Genomic DNA, 20,245 nt, shown 5'->3' on the forward strand with positions numbered 1-20,245 from the left:
ACCGGCAGGAGAAGGGGCTCCCCGCGAGCCGTCTCAAAAAAAAAACACGGCGTCTGGGGGAGCCGGGCGAGTCCCCCCTCAAGACCCACCGCGATCCACTTAACGCGGTGGAAGGCGAATGGCTACTCTGGGGGTTACTCTGAGGTGTTCTGGCGGTTGTGCTTAGGGAGCCTTCACTGGGGCCATTTTATGTATTATTTAAAAAAAAAAAAAAAAAAAAAAAGGACGAAGGTTGAAAAGCACTTATCTCGGTTCCTTCCGAATCGGTAAAATGGCGAAGGGGAAGCAACCCCCAACGTCGTATATACCTCCGACTAGCAAAAGCACCAAAACAAAACAAAGCCTCCAGTGGTCCAAAGTGACCCGCTTTCGCCTTGAAATCTGCCTACTTGCCACCGTTGGTCCCTTTTTTTTTTTCTTTTTTCCTTACTTGCGATCACGTAGGTTTGCAAAAAGCAGTCACATAAATAACCTTGTCTGTCAGTCACCAACGCAGTGTGATCACGAGTCCACCCCCACTCTCTTTTATTTTTATTTTAACAATAAAACACGTTTCTGCCCGGTCCCAAACGCAGACCAGCCCCGCGGCAGCCCGGCCCCGTACCGTTGACGACTCGGGTCGATCCATCATGGCTGCGGCCGCTTACCCTGCTTTTCAGTCCCTGAGCCTTGTGGTCCTCCTCCCTTTGGCTGCCCTGTTTATATAGAGCCATTGCCGCTCTCTAATATAGACTCTGCCAGGATGGGAAGGTGCTTTTCAGGCCTACGTCACCGCCTCTCCATTTAAACACCAGATCCGGCTTTAAATAGTGAGAGCTGCTGAGAGCGGGGCTGGGAGGTGCGTGCTCCCGAGGCGAGAGGCAGGCGCGTGCAGAGCTCACTTTTATTTCTAGGGCCTTTTCTGTCTACTGTAATTTCGTGCCCAGTCGGGGCGGCCTTCACAGCCGCAAGTTTTTGTTTGGACGCAGCAGCTGGGATTTGCCGGTCTTTGTTAGGGGAGAATAGACTTGCCGTCTCTTCTTTTTATTTTTGTTTTTAAAAACAATTTTAAGCTCAAATGTCTAATCGTTTCTGTATTTAAGAAGGTACATGCATTATTGTCAGTTTTTTTTTTTTTTTAAAGCTTTATTAACTGCTAGCTGTAGAGGGTTTGATTTTGGTAGTATTTTTTTCACCGCGCATTCAGGACATATTAGAAATACAGCTGCTAATATTTCATCATGTTTTCCTGTAATAAATGTTTGAGACACCCACCTTTTCAAAGAAATAGAGAAGTGCCTAAAGCTTCGACGTAGGGTCTTATGTCTACAGTACATTAATTGTTAGGGGAATTGTGAGTAATGTGAAGAGGGTTAGTGCAAACTGGGTATTAAAAAATTAAAGTTCTAAGTAGACTGTTTTTGCTGCATTGGATGTTCATATGGTGTACAGTGTAGAAATTAATCCAATTTATTTTCCAATATTGTACTAGGAACTAACACTTTGGAAAGAAATTCTGTTACTTAATGACGCTAATGGCCCTTTAATTTGCGAGTTTGGAATATCTGGTATTTGAAAACCAGGACAAACCTCAATTACTGTGTATTCCATAAAAGGCAAAAACTGGTTCAAGTACAGTTTAGCATTTTAAATAATCTGGAAATTGCTTTTTTTCAAATATTGCCTTATGTACTCGCATACTCTGAAAGACAGCAGTAATTTGGGTGCTTTTTAACTCCTGAACAATTTAAAATTCTCTGTGTACTTAATGATGAATACACATTTCCCTTTAACTATAGTGCATACGAATGCATTAAGTGTTCAGGTTGTGGGTTAATTAAAGCAGAAAAACAAAATACTAAAGCAGGATCATTTCATTAACTAGGGAGTGCCAGAAGAAGGCATATTGTACCAATAAATGTGCAGATACCCAAGCAGAATATTTTTAGGGATGACTAACTTCAGAAACATTACAATTACTTTGCTGAAAAATTAATTTATATCGTCAATATGAGATTTATACTACCAATTTAAAATTATACTGCATCTTTATAATGCTTTGAATCACTGGTTAAAAAAACTTTATAAATGTATTTTTGTAATTCAGTAGTTGAATCACTATAGATCAAGTAATATCCATAGTCAGACTTTCCTTGTTTATAGAATCAGACATTTTAAGGAGATAGTGTAGAGATGGCAGAAGTCACTTGAATAATTTTAGTTCACAGAGACAGATTTGGCAAAATAGAAAGTGAGTAAGTGGAACAGCAAAGGTGAGAACTCAGATACATTGCTTTTCTGTTGCATTGAAAGGGAACTAACAGATTTTAATAGATTTTAAAAAGGTTGAGGTAAGTTACATAGAGGAACATACTTGTATTTCTGTCTGGACAAGGACACATTAAGAGATTTCCCCGGTGATAACAGTATTGCTGATGGAGATGCTAATAAAACTTTTCTATTTGAGGTTTGCTTATAAGAGCAAACCTTTGGTTTTATTGGGTGGCAGTAACTTTTACCTTAAGCAAGATATAAAGCGCAAATAATGACAAAGCATTAAAAGAAAAAGGCTGTTAATAGCTTTGTGTGATAATGGATAGAATTTATAACAAGGTAACTCTGACAGCAAACTTCCTTTTGTCCAACCTCTTAAAAATAGGATATGGGTTGGGCAAATTGTTCTGTCTCTTACTTTTTGGTTTTTAAAAAATACTTTATATACTTTTGAAGTGCTTTCACATCTATTCTCATTTTATTTTTGGGCAACCTTCTGAAAGCTCTCCCCTCCCCCACCAGTAATGCCAACAATAACAATTATGATAATAATCGGTTAAAAAATCAGTATCAAGGCTGCTCAGTATTCTGTTCCATAGGGTCATCTGGGCAGCTCTTTGGTTTTAGTCTCTCAGTCATGTCCGACTCTTTGCGACCCCATGAACCCACCACGCTCCTCTGTCCGTGGGATTTCCCAGACAAGAATACTGGAGTGGGTTGCCATTTCCTTCTCTTGGCAGTAGTAGGAGAGAAATCCTGGAAAAGAGAGCATTGTGCCTTGTTCCTCTGGGACTGAGACCTGTTATTGTGGTTATAGGAAAGGCTTTATGGTATAATTTAAAGGTACAGACTGGGTAACAAAAGCCAAAATCAGGTGATTTTAACTGTGAATACTCATTAACTTTCAAATTACTGCCAGGGAAATGATCACAGAACATAAGGCTCTCTGAACTCTTAAGAGGGAGATGAGGTTAGGAGATATAATGGGTTAAACTAAGCAAGGAATAATAAAAACCAGACATAGCAACCAGTAATACTATATTGTTGGGTCCCATTGACTGTTTTGACTATAACAACATAGAAATTATAACTGAAAATTGTGTGGGCCTTCTGTGTGTAATGATCTTCTTTGTTAAATATGAATTGTATTAAACATAAAACTTTTGTTACAATATGCAGTCATCAAGTCATTCAGTTTAAGGCAAATGATCTTTTTACAATGACCATTCCTTTAAACTTACATCTTCTAAAATAAGTTTTAGGGAGTTAGAAAAATGACTATTGTGTTAATTTGTTTTGAATTTGTGAAAACATGTTACTTATTTTAAAATGTGAGAAACAGTCTTTTTCAACAATCTTAAATTTTTATTTTCTCTTTAAAGCCTAAATTATACAGATCTGTGATCGAAGATGTTATTAATGATGTGAGAGACATCTTTTTGGATGATGGAGTTGATGAACAAGTTCTGATGGAACTAAAAACTGTGAGTTTGCCTTTTTTTTTTCTTTTTTAACACTCTTCATTCAAAAACTGTACTCCCATTATTTTTTCATATGATGACCATTTGACTTTGTTGCAGGAGGTGGTGTAATTATGTGAAGGGTGCTCGTTTTGAATACCACTTCTACCATACATTCTTCCTCTGACCTTAGTGCCTGGCAATAGTATTAGCTATTATTAGTGGGCAGTTTTATTTATGGTCTGATAACTTCATATTTACATTCCTGTAAGGTTTTTTTTTTTTTCCTCCTTTTTTTGTTGTCTCAATGTATGGATATTCTAAAATGTGTATGCTGTAGAGATTGAGCAAGTGCTTGATCAGTTTCACATTCTGGAGTCAGATTTTCTCTGTGGGCCAAGTATTTGGTTTATCGTATATCCTAGTTTGGGAGCTCCTTTTCTGTCTCTTAGATTTATGTGGATTTAAGCAGAAAAATATAGATATTTTTATTTTACGTTTGTGTTTTCGTATTGCTCTAATGAGTCGTGGAATCAAGGAGTATTTTTACCTTACTGCTCAGAACCGTGGTTCTCAAAATATGGTCCATGGACTTTCCCACAGGCTCTTCCAAGGGGTCAGTGAGGTGAAGCAATGCCCAAGTCTGAATAATCATAGTATGTCTCTCACATTTACAGTAAAAGTTGTATTACATGAAAAAAGTGACCAGTTAAACTTGAAACTCAAATGAACAAGAGCTATTCCTTGAGATAACTGCTCCATGTGCAGCAGAAGTGCATTATGCATGCTTCATATTTTGATGCACTGACTGTTAAAAATATGCTTACTTTTAAGGTTGAGATAAGATCATTGTTGATGTTAAGATATTCAATTGTTTGATATTCTGTAGTGAGATGTGTTAACATCGGCCTATCTGCATACTACACTGAACTTGCATTTTCCAAATGACCAATGCATGATGTTGCAAAATCCCTTCAAAATTAAAGATAAATGAATGGATTTTAATCTAAGAATATGAAAGGTTAATTAGTATGTGGTCTCACATAGTACATTGCAGCTAATCTTTAAGAAACCATTACTTAAAATACTTCTTCCTTTCCCAGCTACTTAGCTGTGGGAAGACATTTTCTTAATATACGTCAATGAAAACAAAGGGAATGCAGAAGCAGATGAGAAAATCCAACTATTTTCCTTTAAGCCATATCTCACTAAATTTTATTTGGAAGACATGGTTATTTTCATTGAAAGTATTTGTGTTAACATATAATGGATACATGTTGCTTTTAAATAAGTAAAAGTTTTTTTAAAATCTTATTTAAAATTTTGTAAAAGCTCATTGAGGGACTTGCTTGGTGGTCCAGTGGCTAAGACTCCATGCTTTCAATGCAGGGGGCCGGGGTTTGATCCCTGGTCAGGGAACTAGTTCCCACATGTGGCAGCTAAGTGTTCATGTGCAGCGATTGAAGAGTGCACATTCCACAACAAGGGTGGAATATCTTGTGTGCAGCAACTAAGACCCAGTGCAGCCGAGTAAATAAATAATTTTTTATTTTTAAAACTTATTGAGGTCCTCATTAATTTGTGAAAATGATAAAGGAGCCTGAGACCAAAGAGTTTTAAAACTGCTGGCATATATATATATGGAGACTGGAAATTGAACTCCTTTAGAGCTATGTATAAATAAGAAATCACAGTTAGTGAATGCTATGTAGCACTTGTTGTGGTCTTATTTGTCCATTCAGCAGAAGTGTGGAGGCTGCAATTTAGCAACTTATAAATTTAAATAAAGCAAATCTCACTTGTATTGTGGTAATGAATATATCTTAGAATATTGCAGCATCTGTAGGCAGCTTCTATAGGGTTTTCATTAAAAGTCTGCCCATGTGAAGAAGGGAAAATACAGGTTTGAATGAGACGAGGAAACATTTATATACCTTAGGAGAAATGTGATGGTTACTGCAAGTGAAGAGTAGGTATCTAAAAATATAAGTGAAGGAATGCTAACTCTGAGATATGAGTTGGAAGAATAGCAATGGAAATTGCTCAAACACATAAAGTATCTCAGGGATATGAATAAGAATATAAACTTATTTTTGATTTCTTAGTGTTTTTTGGAATGAATATTTTACAAATTATCTTATAACCCTTACAGTGATTGTTGTAGTTCTGTGACCTTATGTAGGAGATACAGCATTTTTAGGTGTAGAAAATTAGTCCCAAAGGCTTTAATTTACCCTTGGTCAAACTAGTGGTCAGTCCAAGTTGTTACCTGCTCTAGCTTTTCACAGTCTGGGATTGATATTTTGCTACTGGTCCCAGTTAGAATCAAGGTGTTATCTTCAAACAGAATGAACTCTCTTTGAGACCAAATAGCTCCACCTACATTTTTAGTACATAGGATTTTACATATATATGCACACATACTTGCAGATATATGTACGTATATTATAAAAGTAATATATATATATATATATATATATATGCTCTATAGGTTATGCACTGATTTTTTGTTTGTTTAATGCTTAGCTTAATATGACAAAAATTGCCTTATTTTGAATTCCAAGCCTCTACCACAATGCTTGGTGTATGTGATTGGCATTCAGTAAATATTTACTTAAGCAACTTAATAACAAATGTTGCTCCAGAACCTAACTGATAACTGAAAAAAGTATTATAATATTTTTGTTGCTTTTTAAATGGGACATACTCTTCTATTCTGGGTTGTAGCTGAACTTAAATATAAAACTGTTAGGCTGAAATGAGTTTGCATTATTTTAATTCTCTGCACTAAATTTCTTCCAGATCTCATTAGAGTTTACAGAATGTGCCCTAGTTTGAACAGTTTTGACAGCCAGCATTACCCAGTAGAACTTTCTGTGATGATGCAAATATTCTATAATCTTTGCTCTCCAGTATAGTAATCACTGGCCACATGTGGCTATTAAAGCACTTGAAATATGGTTAGTGGAACTGAAGTTTATTTAATTACGATTAATATCACTTTAAACCATCACACATAGCTACTGTATTGGACCTCATAGGTTTGAATATTCTTGCTAATGAAAACTAACAATGTTTCATATTCTGTGGTTTATAAAGGACTTGTCATTAGCTCTGTCCTCTTTCTCACCCTTTTATGGTATTTGACAAACTTTCATCAAAAACTTCCATGTGGCTGTGAAGGATACAGTGGTATATTAGATTGTAAATTAAGATGAGTAATGAGAGTGCCTGTAATTTGAAGTTTAGCTAGATAATACAGGAAGGGACCTTCTGCATTAAAAAATTCAACCTTATTCCTGAGGTTATTAACAGTATGGGTCTCCTTTAATGTATAAATTATAGGAGATAGAAAAGACACATGAAATGTAGTGTTGATTTTCTTTCTTTTCTAGTTGAAGTGTAGTTGATCTATAACACTATTAGTTCTAGGTCTACAACATAGTGACTCAGGATTTCTATACATTTCAAAATGATCACCACTTGAGTTTCATTAAATCTATATTTGAATGTAAATTGGGTTTCAGGTTGGTGAATGACTACAGGTGGGAATGACAGTCTAGAAATCTTCAAAGAAAGTGAAAAAATCATCCTGATTTCTAAACTGTCAGACCCATCCCTGTCCAAGTACTGTGGGAGAGAGAAAACACGGACCCTTTCCTTAGCAGAACAAAGTGAGAAGAATTTTCCTCAATTGGAAACAAATCTGAAGTAGTTAATCTTCCCCTACATCTGTTTTCTCATCCTTGGGACTGCTGACATTTTGGACCTGTTAATTATTTGCTGTAGAAGGCTATTTATTGTTGGAATTTAGCAGCATAACTGATCTCTGCCCACTAGATGCCAGTAGCACCCCTTAGTTCTAACAACCAAAAGTACTTCCAGACATTGCCAGATGTCCCCCAGGCAGAAGGGGCAAAACCACGCCGATTGAGAACCACTACTCTAAATATTCTCTAGTTCTATATAAATACTTGTTGAACAGTGATCTACTGTTCTACATCTTTTGGCCTTGGGGAAAGCTCTGTTCCCCAACGTTATTTCTACAGAGCCCTAAAATACATTTATTTTATGTTTTGTCCAGAAGCTAGATGTTTTTGTGAGAGTAGGAGAATCCCTCAGAATTTCTAGCCCAGCATACTGCCAAGAAGCAGTAGCTCTGATCACATTTTATAGATCAAAAAATAAGACTCAGAGGGAATAAATAGCTGATCATTTAGTTTAGCTAGTGGTAGAGACTTGAACGTAAGCCTTTGTGTCCAGATAAGGAAGGCACCAAAGATGTGACTAGACCTGCTCTGATAGCAGCAGCACAGTTTAAAGATTAGAAATTTGGACCCAAGAGCTGGACTTGGGTGAAGCAAGTGAGGTCCTAGAGTCCAAAACTTAAACTTCATGTTTAAAGGACATTTATTCTCAGGTTCCAGTGTTCCTGACTCCATGTCTGGGAAGACTAGAGTCAGATTGCCTGGATTGTACTGTGGTTTTGCTATTAGCTGGTGATCTTGGAAAAGATACCTAACTTCTTGTTCCTCAGGTTCTTTTTCTGTGAAAAGGAGATGATGATAATGTCTGTTTTAAAGAATTTTTGTGAAAAATGAGTTGGTACACATAAAGTATTTAACAGGTGGACATTAAGCTCAGTATTAGTCTAGTAAACATGATCCTCAAATGCATATCCAAATCATTTTGGGAACAGAAAATGAATTTTCTCCATGTCTAATTTCAGAGACCTGGTGAAGATTGCTGAAGAAGGACTGCCAGAAATAATAACTATGCTGTTGGGGGAAAAAAGTACTATGAAAATGAGAAGAGAGTTCTTTATATTTTCTAAGCTAGCTGAATAAATAGCAAACAGTTCAGTATTCTTGGTAGTCTTCAGGAGTATTAATATTATTGTTGCCACGAGAGTATTACATTATTTATAAAATATTTTGATAGATAAAATTGTTTAAGGATGACATTGGAGAGAAACAGAAAACATTCAAATAATTTGAACTTTTTGTGATATTATAAGCTTAATGCTAAATATTTGTATGGTATTATTTTTCACAGTACCTAGAACAGTATCTGATACTTAGTAAATATGTATTCTCAGTGACCTGCTACTCCAACATCCTCTTCCTTTGCTCCTCCCAAAAGCAGCTGGAAGTGCATGCTTCCGTGTTTGCTTGTCATGAATAGTGGCCATCTTTAGCATATAGGAAGCTAGAGGAATGTTTTTTCCTGTACACTTCCTGTGGTAATATCTTGTAAATAAAGAGTTATTCTGCCTAAAATGTCAGTCACATCTTTATCGAGAAACTACTGTAAAAGACAATAGTTTATTTTCCATTATCTGCTTTGAAATTAATATTAAATTTGTTAAGTTCTTAGTCATTTTGTTAGGTCCTGAATAAGACATAGTCTTTGTCCTGAGGGAGTTCATAGTTTAATAGAGAAGGAAGATTTAGTGCAAAAAGTGTATCAATACAGATATCTCTAAGGTGTAGAAGTAGTGATTTTTTTTTCCCAGCTATGACTTTGCCTTTGCATTCTTCAGGGAGTTGTGTGCCAGTCACAAAGCAGTAGTGTACAAAGGTTTAGACATGAGATATGTATGCTATATTCAGGGAACTGCAGGTAGTTTGAAAAAAAGAGTGCAAACCAATAGTAGTTGGAGAAGTTAGCATAATAACTGCTTGAAGGAGCTGCATCTTTACAATGAGAAGGATTCTCTGGGGTGCTAGTTAAAAGGCAGAGTTTTGGATTTCTGTCTCAGAGAATCTCACTTGATAGTGGTACAGTCTAACATTTAAAAAGAAAAATTTGCATTTACCAAAAAAACCCACCTAAATTAACAATTAAAAATGGATTAATGGGTTCTGGTCTGCAGTTTTTAAAGTATTGGTTTATACTTTGAAGCAGCAGCTCTTCATTTAGTGTACATAATAATCTGGACAGGTTGTTTGAACAGATTCCTGGCTCTACCTTCAGGGTTGCTGATTTGATGGGGGTTCGGGAGGGGGCCGCTTAGAATTGGTTTATCTTTACAAGTTCCCAGGTGATATTGATGCTGTTGGTCTATGACTACTGATTTATAGAGGATAAATTGGAAAGACAAGTTTGCACTAAAATATTGAGTCTCTGAGGACAAGGATTTTTGTCATATTTGTTCACTCTGTTCTCAGTGCCACTAACTGTGTAGCATATGAGAGATACCCAGTGATTATGTGTAGAATGTATGATTTGAAGCAGGGAGCTCAGTTAGCTTATCATTAACACTTTGCAGTAATACAGATGGGAGAAAAGGACTTGAACCTGGGACCATAATAGTAGGGATAGATTGGAATAATGCTTTGGAAGGGAAATCAACAGGGATAATAGGGTGTCAGGGTAGATTTTGACTCACAGATCATTGTCTTGAGAGGCTAGATGAGAAGTGGTAAACAGCACTTAGCACATAATGTGTATTCATTAATATTTGCCTTTATCATGGAAACTTAATTGAAGTAAGGGGTCAGGATTACAGTGGGGAGACCAACTAGAGGTGTTAAAACTGAAGCTTTAAATTTAGGAAATTATGGTAAAGACTTTTATCTTAAAACATTTAATTAATAGTACTTTTTTCCAACCTTGATTTTGGCCTACAAGAAGCAAGGTTTTGTGTTAGAGCAGAGCAAAGTGTCGACAGTTTGGGTGATAGACTTGTTTGGGAGGCTTACTATATAGCCTTACTGCATAATACATTTAGAGTGTATCTTACCGTATAGTGTATTTTATTCAGTGTCTAAGCCTATTTTGTATTTTGTATTTTGAAGCCTCACATGAGTTAGACAATATCCGAAGAGCAGATCCTAGGGGAGAAAACAAAGTATCGGGATTAAATTTGATGTATATGTTTAAGGAATGGTTTGCAACTTTCTTGGGCAATTTTTTATAAGTGCTATATAGATTGAACATTGAACCTTGTAGAGAGGAAGTGTATTTGGGAGAAGGATGAAATAGTTGTAAATATTTTCTTACTTTTTTGCCCACTTTTTTTTCCCTTCATCACAGAAACTGTCCTAGGGTTAGATGAGAAAATAGAAGTGGTTAAGCAAAAAAGGATTGTCAATCCTTGTCATAATGAAAGCAGGGAAGGGAATTTCAAGAAGTGTGGAGGTTTGAGAATACCTTTGAAAGTACATTAAGAATTCTTTTCCTTTATATAGGATTGGACAGATAGAAAAGTGGATTTTTCTAACTTGAGAACTGCCTTTATAGTGTTTCTCATAGTTCAAGGAAAGATGGATTTGTGTTTTACATGTTATTTAAAAGGAAAGAAAGATTTCCATAAAAGATAATGATTAGATATTAAAAAGGATGATTTTTGATTGCTGAAAAATTGCTTATATAAAACTGATAAATAAGGAATTACTATACAAAGTTTGTTGAAGATATAGAAAGAAAAAATTCTTCAGTAGCAAAATAAGTAGCAAAAATGAGGTTTGATGCTTTAGAAATTGGTTTTCTTAGTTGTATACACTTGGGTCAGAATTAGAGATTTGCTTACAGGTTTTGTGGTTTTATCAGTTTTGAAAATGGAAGAATTTTTTATGAACAGACTAATAAAGTATGTTTTATCCCCATGTCCAGATCTTCCCTGACTCTTACTTAGAAATCTTTAATGTTCTTTGCTTCAGTTATGGGAGAATAAACTAATGCAGTCTAGGGCGGTAGATGGATTTCATTCAGAAGAGCAGCAGCTTTTATTGCAAGTTCAGCAGCAGCATCAGCCCCAGCAGCAGCAGCATCATCACCATCACCACCATCAGCAAGCTCAGCCTCAGCAGACAGTGCCTCAGCAAGCGCAGGCCCAGCAGGTCCTTATTCCTGCTTCACAGCAAGGTAAGACTGGATAATCTTACTACAGCTTGGAAGTGAAAGCTGTCATTTTGAAAGAAGAGAAATACTCTGCGTGACTCCTTTCTGTTGGCTGAGGGGTTGTATCTGTGTGTGTCTGTATATACGATGTGGGTCCTATTTGTGTAATAATGAACAGAAGCCTAAAATGATATTTAGGTAAGTATATTAGTACTTTGAGAAGGCTATGCAATGGTGAATTTCCTAAAATAAGTCATCTATAAGTTTATTTACTAAGAGTTTCATTATTATAGTAGAATCATTATCTTTATGAAACTGATTTGTTCCTTCAAAGATATTTCACTTTAGTTTTTATTAATAAACACTGGAGGATTTTTGTTACTATACTTTGGCAATCTGAAATTCAAATTCCCGTTTATGAGAATTTACTAGATTAGATTTCCTTTAAGTAAAGAGTGGATATATGACATCTTATATGATTTTACATGGTTTACAGATAAGAAAAAAACAAGTACTTATAGACTATGTCCATAGTGTTTTTGTACTGTGCAAGTCATTTTAAAGATTTTGTTTCATTGAAGCCTGTTAAAGGCTTTGTGAAATAGCTCTTAAAAATCACAAGTGAGGAAAACCTGGGCCCTGAAAAGTCTTGAAAGCTTTATCCTCTACATGGAGTATTTTCTGTCATGACGAAACAGTTCACTTGTAAAACTTCCTGGGCATTCAGTTATGTAAATCAGAGAGGAGAATGAAGGTAAGATGAAAGCTTCATTTTAAGGTAACTGTTTTATTACTCACTTGCCTCTCCTGAGAGTTTATATGAGACTGAAAATTGATATTGATGCATAATAGAAATGTTTATTTTACTGTTTGTATCAAATAAGACAATATTTGATCTTATTCTGTACCTTAATATACTAAGTAACTTTGTCCTTTTAATTTTTTTTGATGACTGTTCCTCCTATTGCCTTCAGGTCTGGCACTAGGATTTTAGGTCATCATAAATTAAAATTTGATTTTCTTCACTCAGAGAATATTAGGATAATGGAATTATCTGTTTATTCTCTGAAATTTGCGGAATCAAACACCTAGTTCCTTTTATATCAGCATAAGTGTTATTGCCATTACTTATGGGTTGTGTTTTTTTTTCAAGCTGAAGAAAATAAGATTCTGGAAACTGTCAGATTGGGAGAAAAAGATTTTTAAAAGCTAAATTATAACTTTTTGAGTTCACTCTGAATGAGTTAATAACACATTCAGCAGTAATATATTAATAATATGGTTAATGCTGGGTTGGCAAGACAGTATTAATTTTCCAATTTAAGAATGTACAGAGGGCTTCCTTGGTGGCTCAGTGGTAAAGAATCCGCCTGCCAGTGCAGGAGCCACGGGTTCAGTCCCTGATCCGGGAAGATCCACCACATGTGGCAGAGCACTGAAGCCCGTGCGCCATGACTGTTGAGCCTCTGCTCTAGAGCCTGGGAGCCGCAGCTACTTAGGCCCGCACCCCCTAGAGCCCATGCTCCCCAATAGGAAAAGCCACCACAATGAGAGCCTGCATGCTCCAGCTGGAGAGCAACCTCTGCTCACCACAACTGGAGAAAAGTCCGCATAGCAACGAAGACCCAGCATAGCCAAAACTAAACATATGTTTCTGTGCGTTTTTAAAAACAATTTTATGTTTAGGTGTTAGGTATCTCATTGCTCTGTGTTTCCAAGGTCCCTTGTATTCTTAGGTATTTGTTAACTCAAATCTTTTAAATTGTGGTTTACAGTAGAAGGAGGGTATATCACGGCTGTTATTTACCATGGAAGTTTATAACATTCTGGGATAGCAAATGTTTGGACAGCATGAAAAAAAATTTCAGTATGGTATAGCCTTCTTATGAAATAGCCTCATCGTCCATTGTCTTTATGTGTGCTTATGTTTTTTATAGCTGCAGCACCACAAGTTATTGTTCCTGATTCTAAGCTGATACAACATATGAATGCATCAAACATGGTAAGACTCAGAACACAGTTCTTTGCTTGGCTCTATTCTAGTCCAGGTTGTGATTATGCTTGAGTATGCTGTGTATTAACATCTTGAAGTTTTATTCAAGACTTGAGCAAAATACCTGTTTTGCTTGGTTTCCTAAGTATTAGCAGATCTAAAGTTTAGCTTGATACTTAAGACAATTAGGGTTCATAAAATTACATAATTTTTTGTTGAAAATACCAAAAGGATGATGCTTTGTAGGAGCTATTTTTTGAAAATAGGTTTAGGGGACCTACCAAACATTATGCCAAGTATAGTTATGTTTCAGAAGATCTATTAACTGAAAGAGGTTAGGAATGCTAAGAATTATAAATTTTTTTAAATGAAAATAAACTGTTCGAATAAAGATACCCGGTAACTTTTAAGATCAGACATTTACAAATTTTCCTCTGATTTAACCATAGCATCGTCTAGTAAGTTTTATTACAGTATATAAATTGCTGTTTTAAAATGCATTTTAACCAATTGAGTATTATACGTAGACTTGATATTTCTAAGGGATAGCCACTGAACTTCATAAGTTCTCAAATTTTTACATTTCACTCAGCACATAAAGTGTATCCCATCGGATATAACATAGTATAACTATAAAACTGAAAGAAACATTAAAATAAAGTTGAATTACCATAGTTGTTCCAGCATTTCCTTATAGATGGCTTTTCTTTTGTTTAAAATACACGGACTGTTAGTGGTATCTCAGCTCTGGCACTCCATTCTTAAATTCAACCAAATCTTTTTATTAGGTGAGAATCGTTATTTTAAATAACATGTCTTAGTTTAGTGCTATCTATGAGATTTTCTTTCCTGATCCAAGTTTTTTTTTTAATGAAGAAGCAATTTTAAAAAATCAGTTTCTATGATTTTGTGAATGATGAGCAGTGAACCTTGATCATTTGTGTTTTATAAGACATACAGGAAGCAATGCTTACATACCAGACAGATTGCTGGGGTCCAGCCCTGGTGGATCCAGGGAATTTGAAGCGGGGACGGAGTCAGCATCTGGGAAAGGACTATTTAATTAGAAATATAAAGAGAGATTAGGGAAGAATAGTATAGTAGGAAAATTGGTGGAGAAAAGATGCTGAATAACTTGGTTTACGTGGAAAGCTAATAAAACCTCGAGACAAGAGGTTTGCACCATCTACGTAGGCCACCGGTGCCCGCTTGAATAGTGGAGGGTGCCCCACCTTGGGCTCCCTCTCGCGTGGGTCTTAGAAGCCAGGGCAAGTAAGTAGACATGGTGAGCCTCCACGCCCCAGATGGGAATTCAGCCAGAAAAGAAGGAGAAAAGACCACACAGGGGAAACCAGTCTTTCCAGTGACTGGCCCCTCCTTTATTGTTCAGGAAAGCTTTCTATACTTTTGGTTGTACATAGAGATCAATGGATAATACAAAATTATGCAGTGTCAGCAGCCCTGACTCTGATCGAGACCAGGCTTTCTCTCTGCATACCTAGCTGTATACACAAGTCTTAGGTGATTTACATCATCTTTTGGCCAGGAGGCCAATTAACATTTTACGGCCCTTTTCTGATAAGGGTCTGTCAGCCAGAAAACTTACTTGCCTTTAAAAGTGTTGTTCTTCGCAAAGTCTGGTGCCACTCTCAGAAAGCACTAATTAAGGTACATTCTTACATAGCAAGGACACAACGATTTATAACAAAGAGGAGTACAGTGATTTATAACAGAGAAAGTTCACTAACTCAAAAGTCTAGTGTTGCTAACATCAAAACTACTATTATTTCTTTTTCTATATCCCAATTACATTGATTAATATCCTCCAGGTGCCTAAAAGATAAAGAATATGGAGGCCTGGCAGCAGTCATTGACTCAACAGTGAAACCCATCACCAATATAATTTTTAGCTCTTTAGAAGAGGCTCTATATCTTTAAGATGTTTTAAGCTTCATGCCTCTCGTGGTTGGGGGGCTGTAAACAATCACAAGTTGTAAAAGTCTCTAACTGTCAGGCAAGTTAGCTATCAGAGGGATTTGAGCTGAAACATTCCTTTCATATGCAGGAGACCAGTTGGAGCTCTAAGTTAACTTTTTCCAGAGAAAGGTGGTTGGGGATAGCCCCCTGTAATGTCAGAAAAGTATAGCGTATCAGACAGTAAACAGACAGATTTTGGTTTCGGGGTAGATGCTCAGGCAGAGGACCCCTTGAGACCTGACTCGCCTTGCCCCTCAGGTCTCTCCGCTTGACCTTGTCATGGGTGGAATCTCTTGTGCTGGCTCCGGCAACAGATAACTTCTATCTGTTGATATATATCAAATATATCAGCCTTAACACATGTATAACTTTACAGAATTTTCTACTTCTGTATGATAGAAATTGGAATTTTTAATTCACAAAAAATTGAGACTATTTGTACTTCTAGTTCAGGTTGCCAGAAGTTATTTTGGGTAAAAAATCACAAAAGTCCACTGCTGTTGATTCTAACACATAGTTTTGTTGTTTTTTTAAAAATTTCCTTTCAAGTTTCAGGCACCAAAATTTCTTTTTAACCTCCACCCTTAAAAATAAACCTCAGGTTTTCCTGGTGGTCCAGTGGTTGGGAATTTGCCTGCCAGTATAGGGCACACAGATTTGATCCCTGGTCCAGGATTTCCACATGCCGCAGGGCAGTTAGCCTTGTGCTCTAGAGCCCATGAGCCACAACTGCTGAAGCCCACACAGCCTAGAGCCTGTACTGTGCAGCGGGAGAAGCCACTGCAGTGAGAATCCTGCACACTGCAACTAGAGACTAGCCCCCACTCAGCAACTAGAGAAAGCCTGCGTGCAGCAATGAAGAGCCAGTGCAGCCAAAAAAAAAAAAAGTTCTAAACAGAAAAGTTTTACTGTAGGATCCATATTATAGTTGGTATTATTGAGGCTGTTTCCTAGGGAATAACTTGTATAACTATAAAACAGAAAGTTTGGCAGAATCACTTGTAGTAGGCCCATCTAATTATGAAGAATTTTTAGTATTGTGGGAAAGAATTTTGAATTAAAATTGTCTTTAAAAGGACTGGCAAAATTAATGGCCCATCTCTGATTAGTTGTGTCTCCTTGATTCTAAAGAGCATATGTATTTAAACAGATCATAGGTCAGACTTCAATCAATAAAATGTGTTAGCATTTATATATATTTCAGCATTTTATTTGTTTTCAGTTAGTGTTTGTTCCATGTGTTTCTCATGTTCTAAAATGTAATCAGTATAGGCTCTTACAAATAAAAGTTTTTTGGATTTTTATATGTTTACATTACTATTCCTGATTCAGAGATATCCATTAAAAAGTTTGATTTAAGAAAAAATCTAATAGCTCTTTGTGCATTGGAAATGAACATATTTAAGAGTTACGTAATTTCATGAGATATGAAATACTGATAATATATTTGGTAGAAGGCTATTTCAGGGAACTTGGGAAACAGGACCTTATATCAAACTAGTTTTGCAGGTTCTCTTTATGAAATTATTGCTCAAATGCATTAGTCATGTTAGGGCCTTTTCACAAGATACAGGAACAAACTTTTAGCAGACATTAAAAAGATGGTATGATGTATGTGTGTATACTCAGTTGCTCAGTCATGTCTGACTATTTGTGACCCCATGGGCTATAGCCTACCAGGCTCCTCTGTCCACTGGAGTGGGTTGCCATTTCCTACTCCTGGGAATCTTCTCAACCCAGAAATTGAACCCGCATCTCTTGTGTCTCCTGCACTGGCAAGTAGATTCTTTAGCGCTGCGCCACCTGAGAAGCCCATGTATATGATACATCACAACAGATACTCATAGCAACTTGAATGTGCAGAGGTATGCAAGTGGTTATTGTGTCATGTATGCTGTAAGGAAAATGGTAGGTCAGTTTGCTAGTAGAGTGAGATCTATTAATCTTAAATTGTGAATTATAGGCACTTAACATTCCTAAATAATATTTCTCAATACTGAGTGGTTTTTTGTGTAATCCTTAAATCTAGATTACTTTTCATTTGCTTATATAGACAAGATTTATTTAAATCTTTCATTTATTTAATAAAATGAAATGCAGAAGCTGCCTTTTATAAAGAGAACCTGGCAAGCTCTAGCTGAATTTGGAGGATATAATGGGAATTTCAGGCTTGAGATATAAAGATTACTTAGGACTGTCAAATGGCAACAAGCATGTTTTCTTGGAAGGCTGTTTCTAGAGCCTAACTCAATAGTTACATCATTAACCTACTTCAGTATAATTTTCCAAGATTTGTTGGCTTCTCGAAGATTAGCATCTCCAAAGCAGTTAATGTTTATTTCTTGAAGTGTGTTCAAATAAAAGTGTTAGTCACTCAGTCCTGTCTGACTCTTTGCAACCCCATGGACTGTAGCCCACCAGGCTTCTCTGTCCATGGGATTCTCCAGGCAAGAGTACTGGAGTGGGTGGTGAATCCCTTCCCCAGGGGATCTTCCCGAACCCTAGTCTCCTGCAGTGCAGGCAGATTGGTGGGCTGTCAAAATTCTAAAGGAATTCTCCCTTGATTCCCTAACCTGTGTTGTCTCTGCATTGGCCCCTGGAGGGAGTGAAGGATGGTAAGTACTCACATAAAAGTGTTTATAAAAATGTATACATTAGATTGTATATATGAGCTTGGTACTTAAAGAAGGTTGAAGTGTGCTTCATACTAAGTCACTTTGGTCATGTCCAACTCTTTTTGACCTCATGGACTGTATGTAGCCCACCAGGCTCCTTTATTTGTGGGATTCTCCAGGCAAGAATACTGGGGTGGATTTCCACTCCCGCCACCAGGGGATCTTCCCAACTCAGGGATCGAACCCCTGTCTTCTGTGACTCGTGCATTGCAGGTGGATTCTTTACCACTGAGCCACCAGAAGCCCCAAAAAAGGTTGAAGGAGAGGAGGAGGGGAAACAACTGCTCTGTAGTTTTATAGTTACAGCATAGTGAGATTCATGGTAATGGGCTTCCCAGGTTTCACTAGTGGTAAAGCACCTGCCTGCTAGTGCAGGAGAATTAAAGAGACGAGGGTTTGATCTTTGGGTCTGGAAGATCCCCTGGAAGAGGGCGTGGCAACTCCTCCCAATATTCTGGCCTGGAGAATCCCCATGGACAGAGGAGCCTGGTGGGTTACAGAGTTGGAAAGAGTTGGATGTGACTGTAGTGACAACATGCATGCGTTTACATGGAAATACTTAGAGCTCAGGGTTTTTCTTTTTTTTTAACAAAAAAGGAAAAACAGTAAAAATGTATAATTCTTTTGGCGGAAAGGGGAGAAATCTCTTGAAGCAGTAAATCAAGAATTTATCCTGGATTTAAAAACATTCAGAGTATGTAATTCCATGTATATTTTGTAGCTTAAAGTCAGAAAGTAACTGCATTTTAAAATGCAGAAATTACTTTTTGTGACTCAAGATTTTTAAGGTATTTTTTTATATTACTAAAACTGTTAGTAATATATGTTTCACCTTGATAATGCCAGTGTTGTCACCTTATGCCATAAGTATATCTTCATTTCAGAAATCTTCGTATTCTTAATTCATACCATAGTTAATAGCTCTCTATAAAGAAAATCTTTTATCAGAAGATTGCAATTCTTAGAGATGCCAGCTAAGAATTGCAATCTTCTGATAAAAGATTTTCTTTAGAGACTTGTTAATTATGGTATAAATTAAGAATATTAGGATTTCTGAAATGAAGATATACTTATGCCACTAGTACATTAATTGGCAATAAGGAGTTGGGGGGTAAGGAAATAGAATAAGAAAGAAATAATGGAATGGATATTTTATTTATTGTACAGCATTGTTAGTGTGGGTTAGAGTTCCTTAGCGTACATTCTCTAGGAGCAGAGAACCTGCTAATTATATTATTCTGCATAATTGCTTAAAATAATTAGGTAAGATATTTAGGCTCTTTGGTCTTTATTATACCATTATTAATTGGGAGGTAGTCTTACTGCCAGAACTTTTCATTTTAATCTATTATAAATGAAACTTTAAATACGATTAATATATGCCAGAGGTAAACTGAGGTGCTGTTATGCGCATACATAGTTTGATTGTTTTCTTTTCAGAGTGCTGCTGCTACAGCTGCAACCTTGGCACTCCCTGCTGGTGTGACTCCTGTTCAACAGATATTAACAAATTCAGGTAAATAGAAATAACTGAACTGTTACTTACTCAACTCAGAATATGGTACCATCTAGTCTTAGTTTTGTCTTCCTTGAAAGACAGAAAATTGTAATACTTCTTTTACCATTTGGCTTACGTTGTTAAAATAAGATGATTTGAGGTCTGTAGCTTATTAAACCATAGTCACTGCTGAGGATGCAGTAAAGAAGATGAGAATTGCACTTGAACTTTTGATCCATGAATGAAACCCTGTTTCTTGATAAAGTATGATTATCTAGAATACTTATTTCACTTGGTCTTTTTTCTAAATGCATTTAACCTGCAAAATAATTAAAGTTTTACTTCAGTTTAATTTAAAACCTGCCAAATTAAGCTTCATTTGTTTGAACTGATTTGTGGCATTAAACTAAATCCTATAGTACCTTACTATAAAATAGCAAAATTTATTGCATTCTAATAGTATCTCTCTATAGGCTGGCAAAATTTACTTTTGATAATAATGTTTGAAGAATTTATTTACCTGAATTTTAAGTATTTTCTTTGT

At 36.4% G+C, this 20,245-nt stretch overlaps 1 protein-coding gene, 1 long non-coding RNA gene and 1 other non-coding gene across 4 annotated transcripts in view; 2 read left to right on the forward strand and 1 right to left on the reverse strand.

Annotated features, from left to right (window-relative positions):
• The window catches only part of LOC120852653, a 44,362-nt gene extending 43,670 nt beyond the window's left edge, over positions 1-692 (reverse strand). The window contains exon 1 of the long non-coding RNA XR_005718606.1: positions 605-692. This is a non-coding gene — a long non-coding RNA (uncharacterized LOC120852653). The remainder of the gene's footprint in view (positions 1-604) is intronic.
• Positions 1-20,245, forward strand: part of GTF2A1 (general transcription factor IIA subunit 1) — a 40,058-nt gene that overhangs the window by 1,081 nt on the left and 18,732 nt on the right. For both annotated transcript variants that reach the window (XM_040225984.1, XM_040225985.1), the window contains exons 2-5: positions 3,636-3,737; positions 11,378-11,582; positions 13,496-13,560; positions 19,644-19,719. In XM_040225984.1, coding sequence (XP_040081918.1) covers positions 3,636-3,737; positions 11,378-11,582; positions 13,496-13,560; positions 19,644-19,719 — 448 coding nt within the window. The remainder of the gene's footprint in view (positions 1-3,635; positions 3,738-11,377; positions 11,583-13,495; positions 13,561-19,643; positions 19,720-20,245) is intronic.
• On the forward strand, positions 12,505-12,648 carry LOC120853792. The gene has a single exon (XR_005718848.1). It is a non-coding gene; the product is annotated as a small nucleolar RNA SNORA79 (small nucleolar RNA).

Source organism: Oryx dammah, unplaced genomic scaffold (assembly GCF_014754425.2).
Source record: "Oryx dammah isolate SB20612 unplaced genomic scaffold, SCBI_Odam_1.1 HiC_scaffold_26, whole genome shotgun sequence".
NCBI lineage: Eukaryota > Metazoa > Chordata > Mammalia > Artiodactyla > Bovidae > Oryx > Oryx dammah.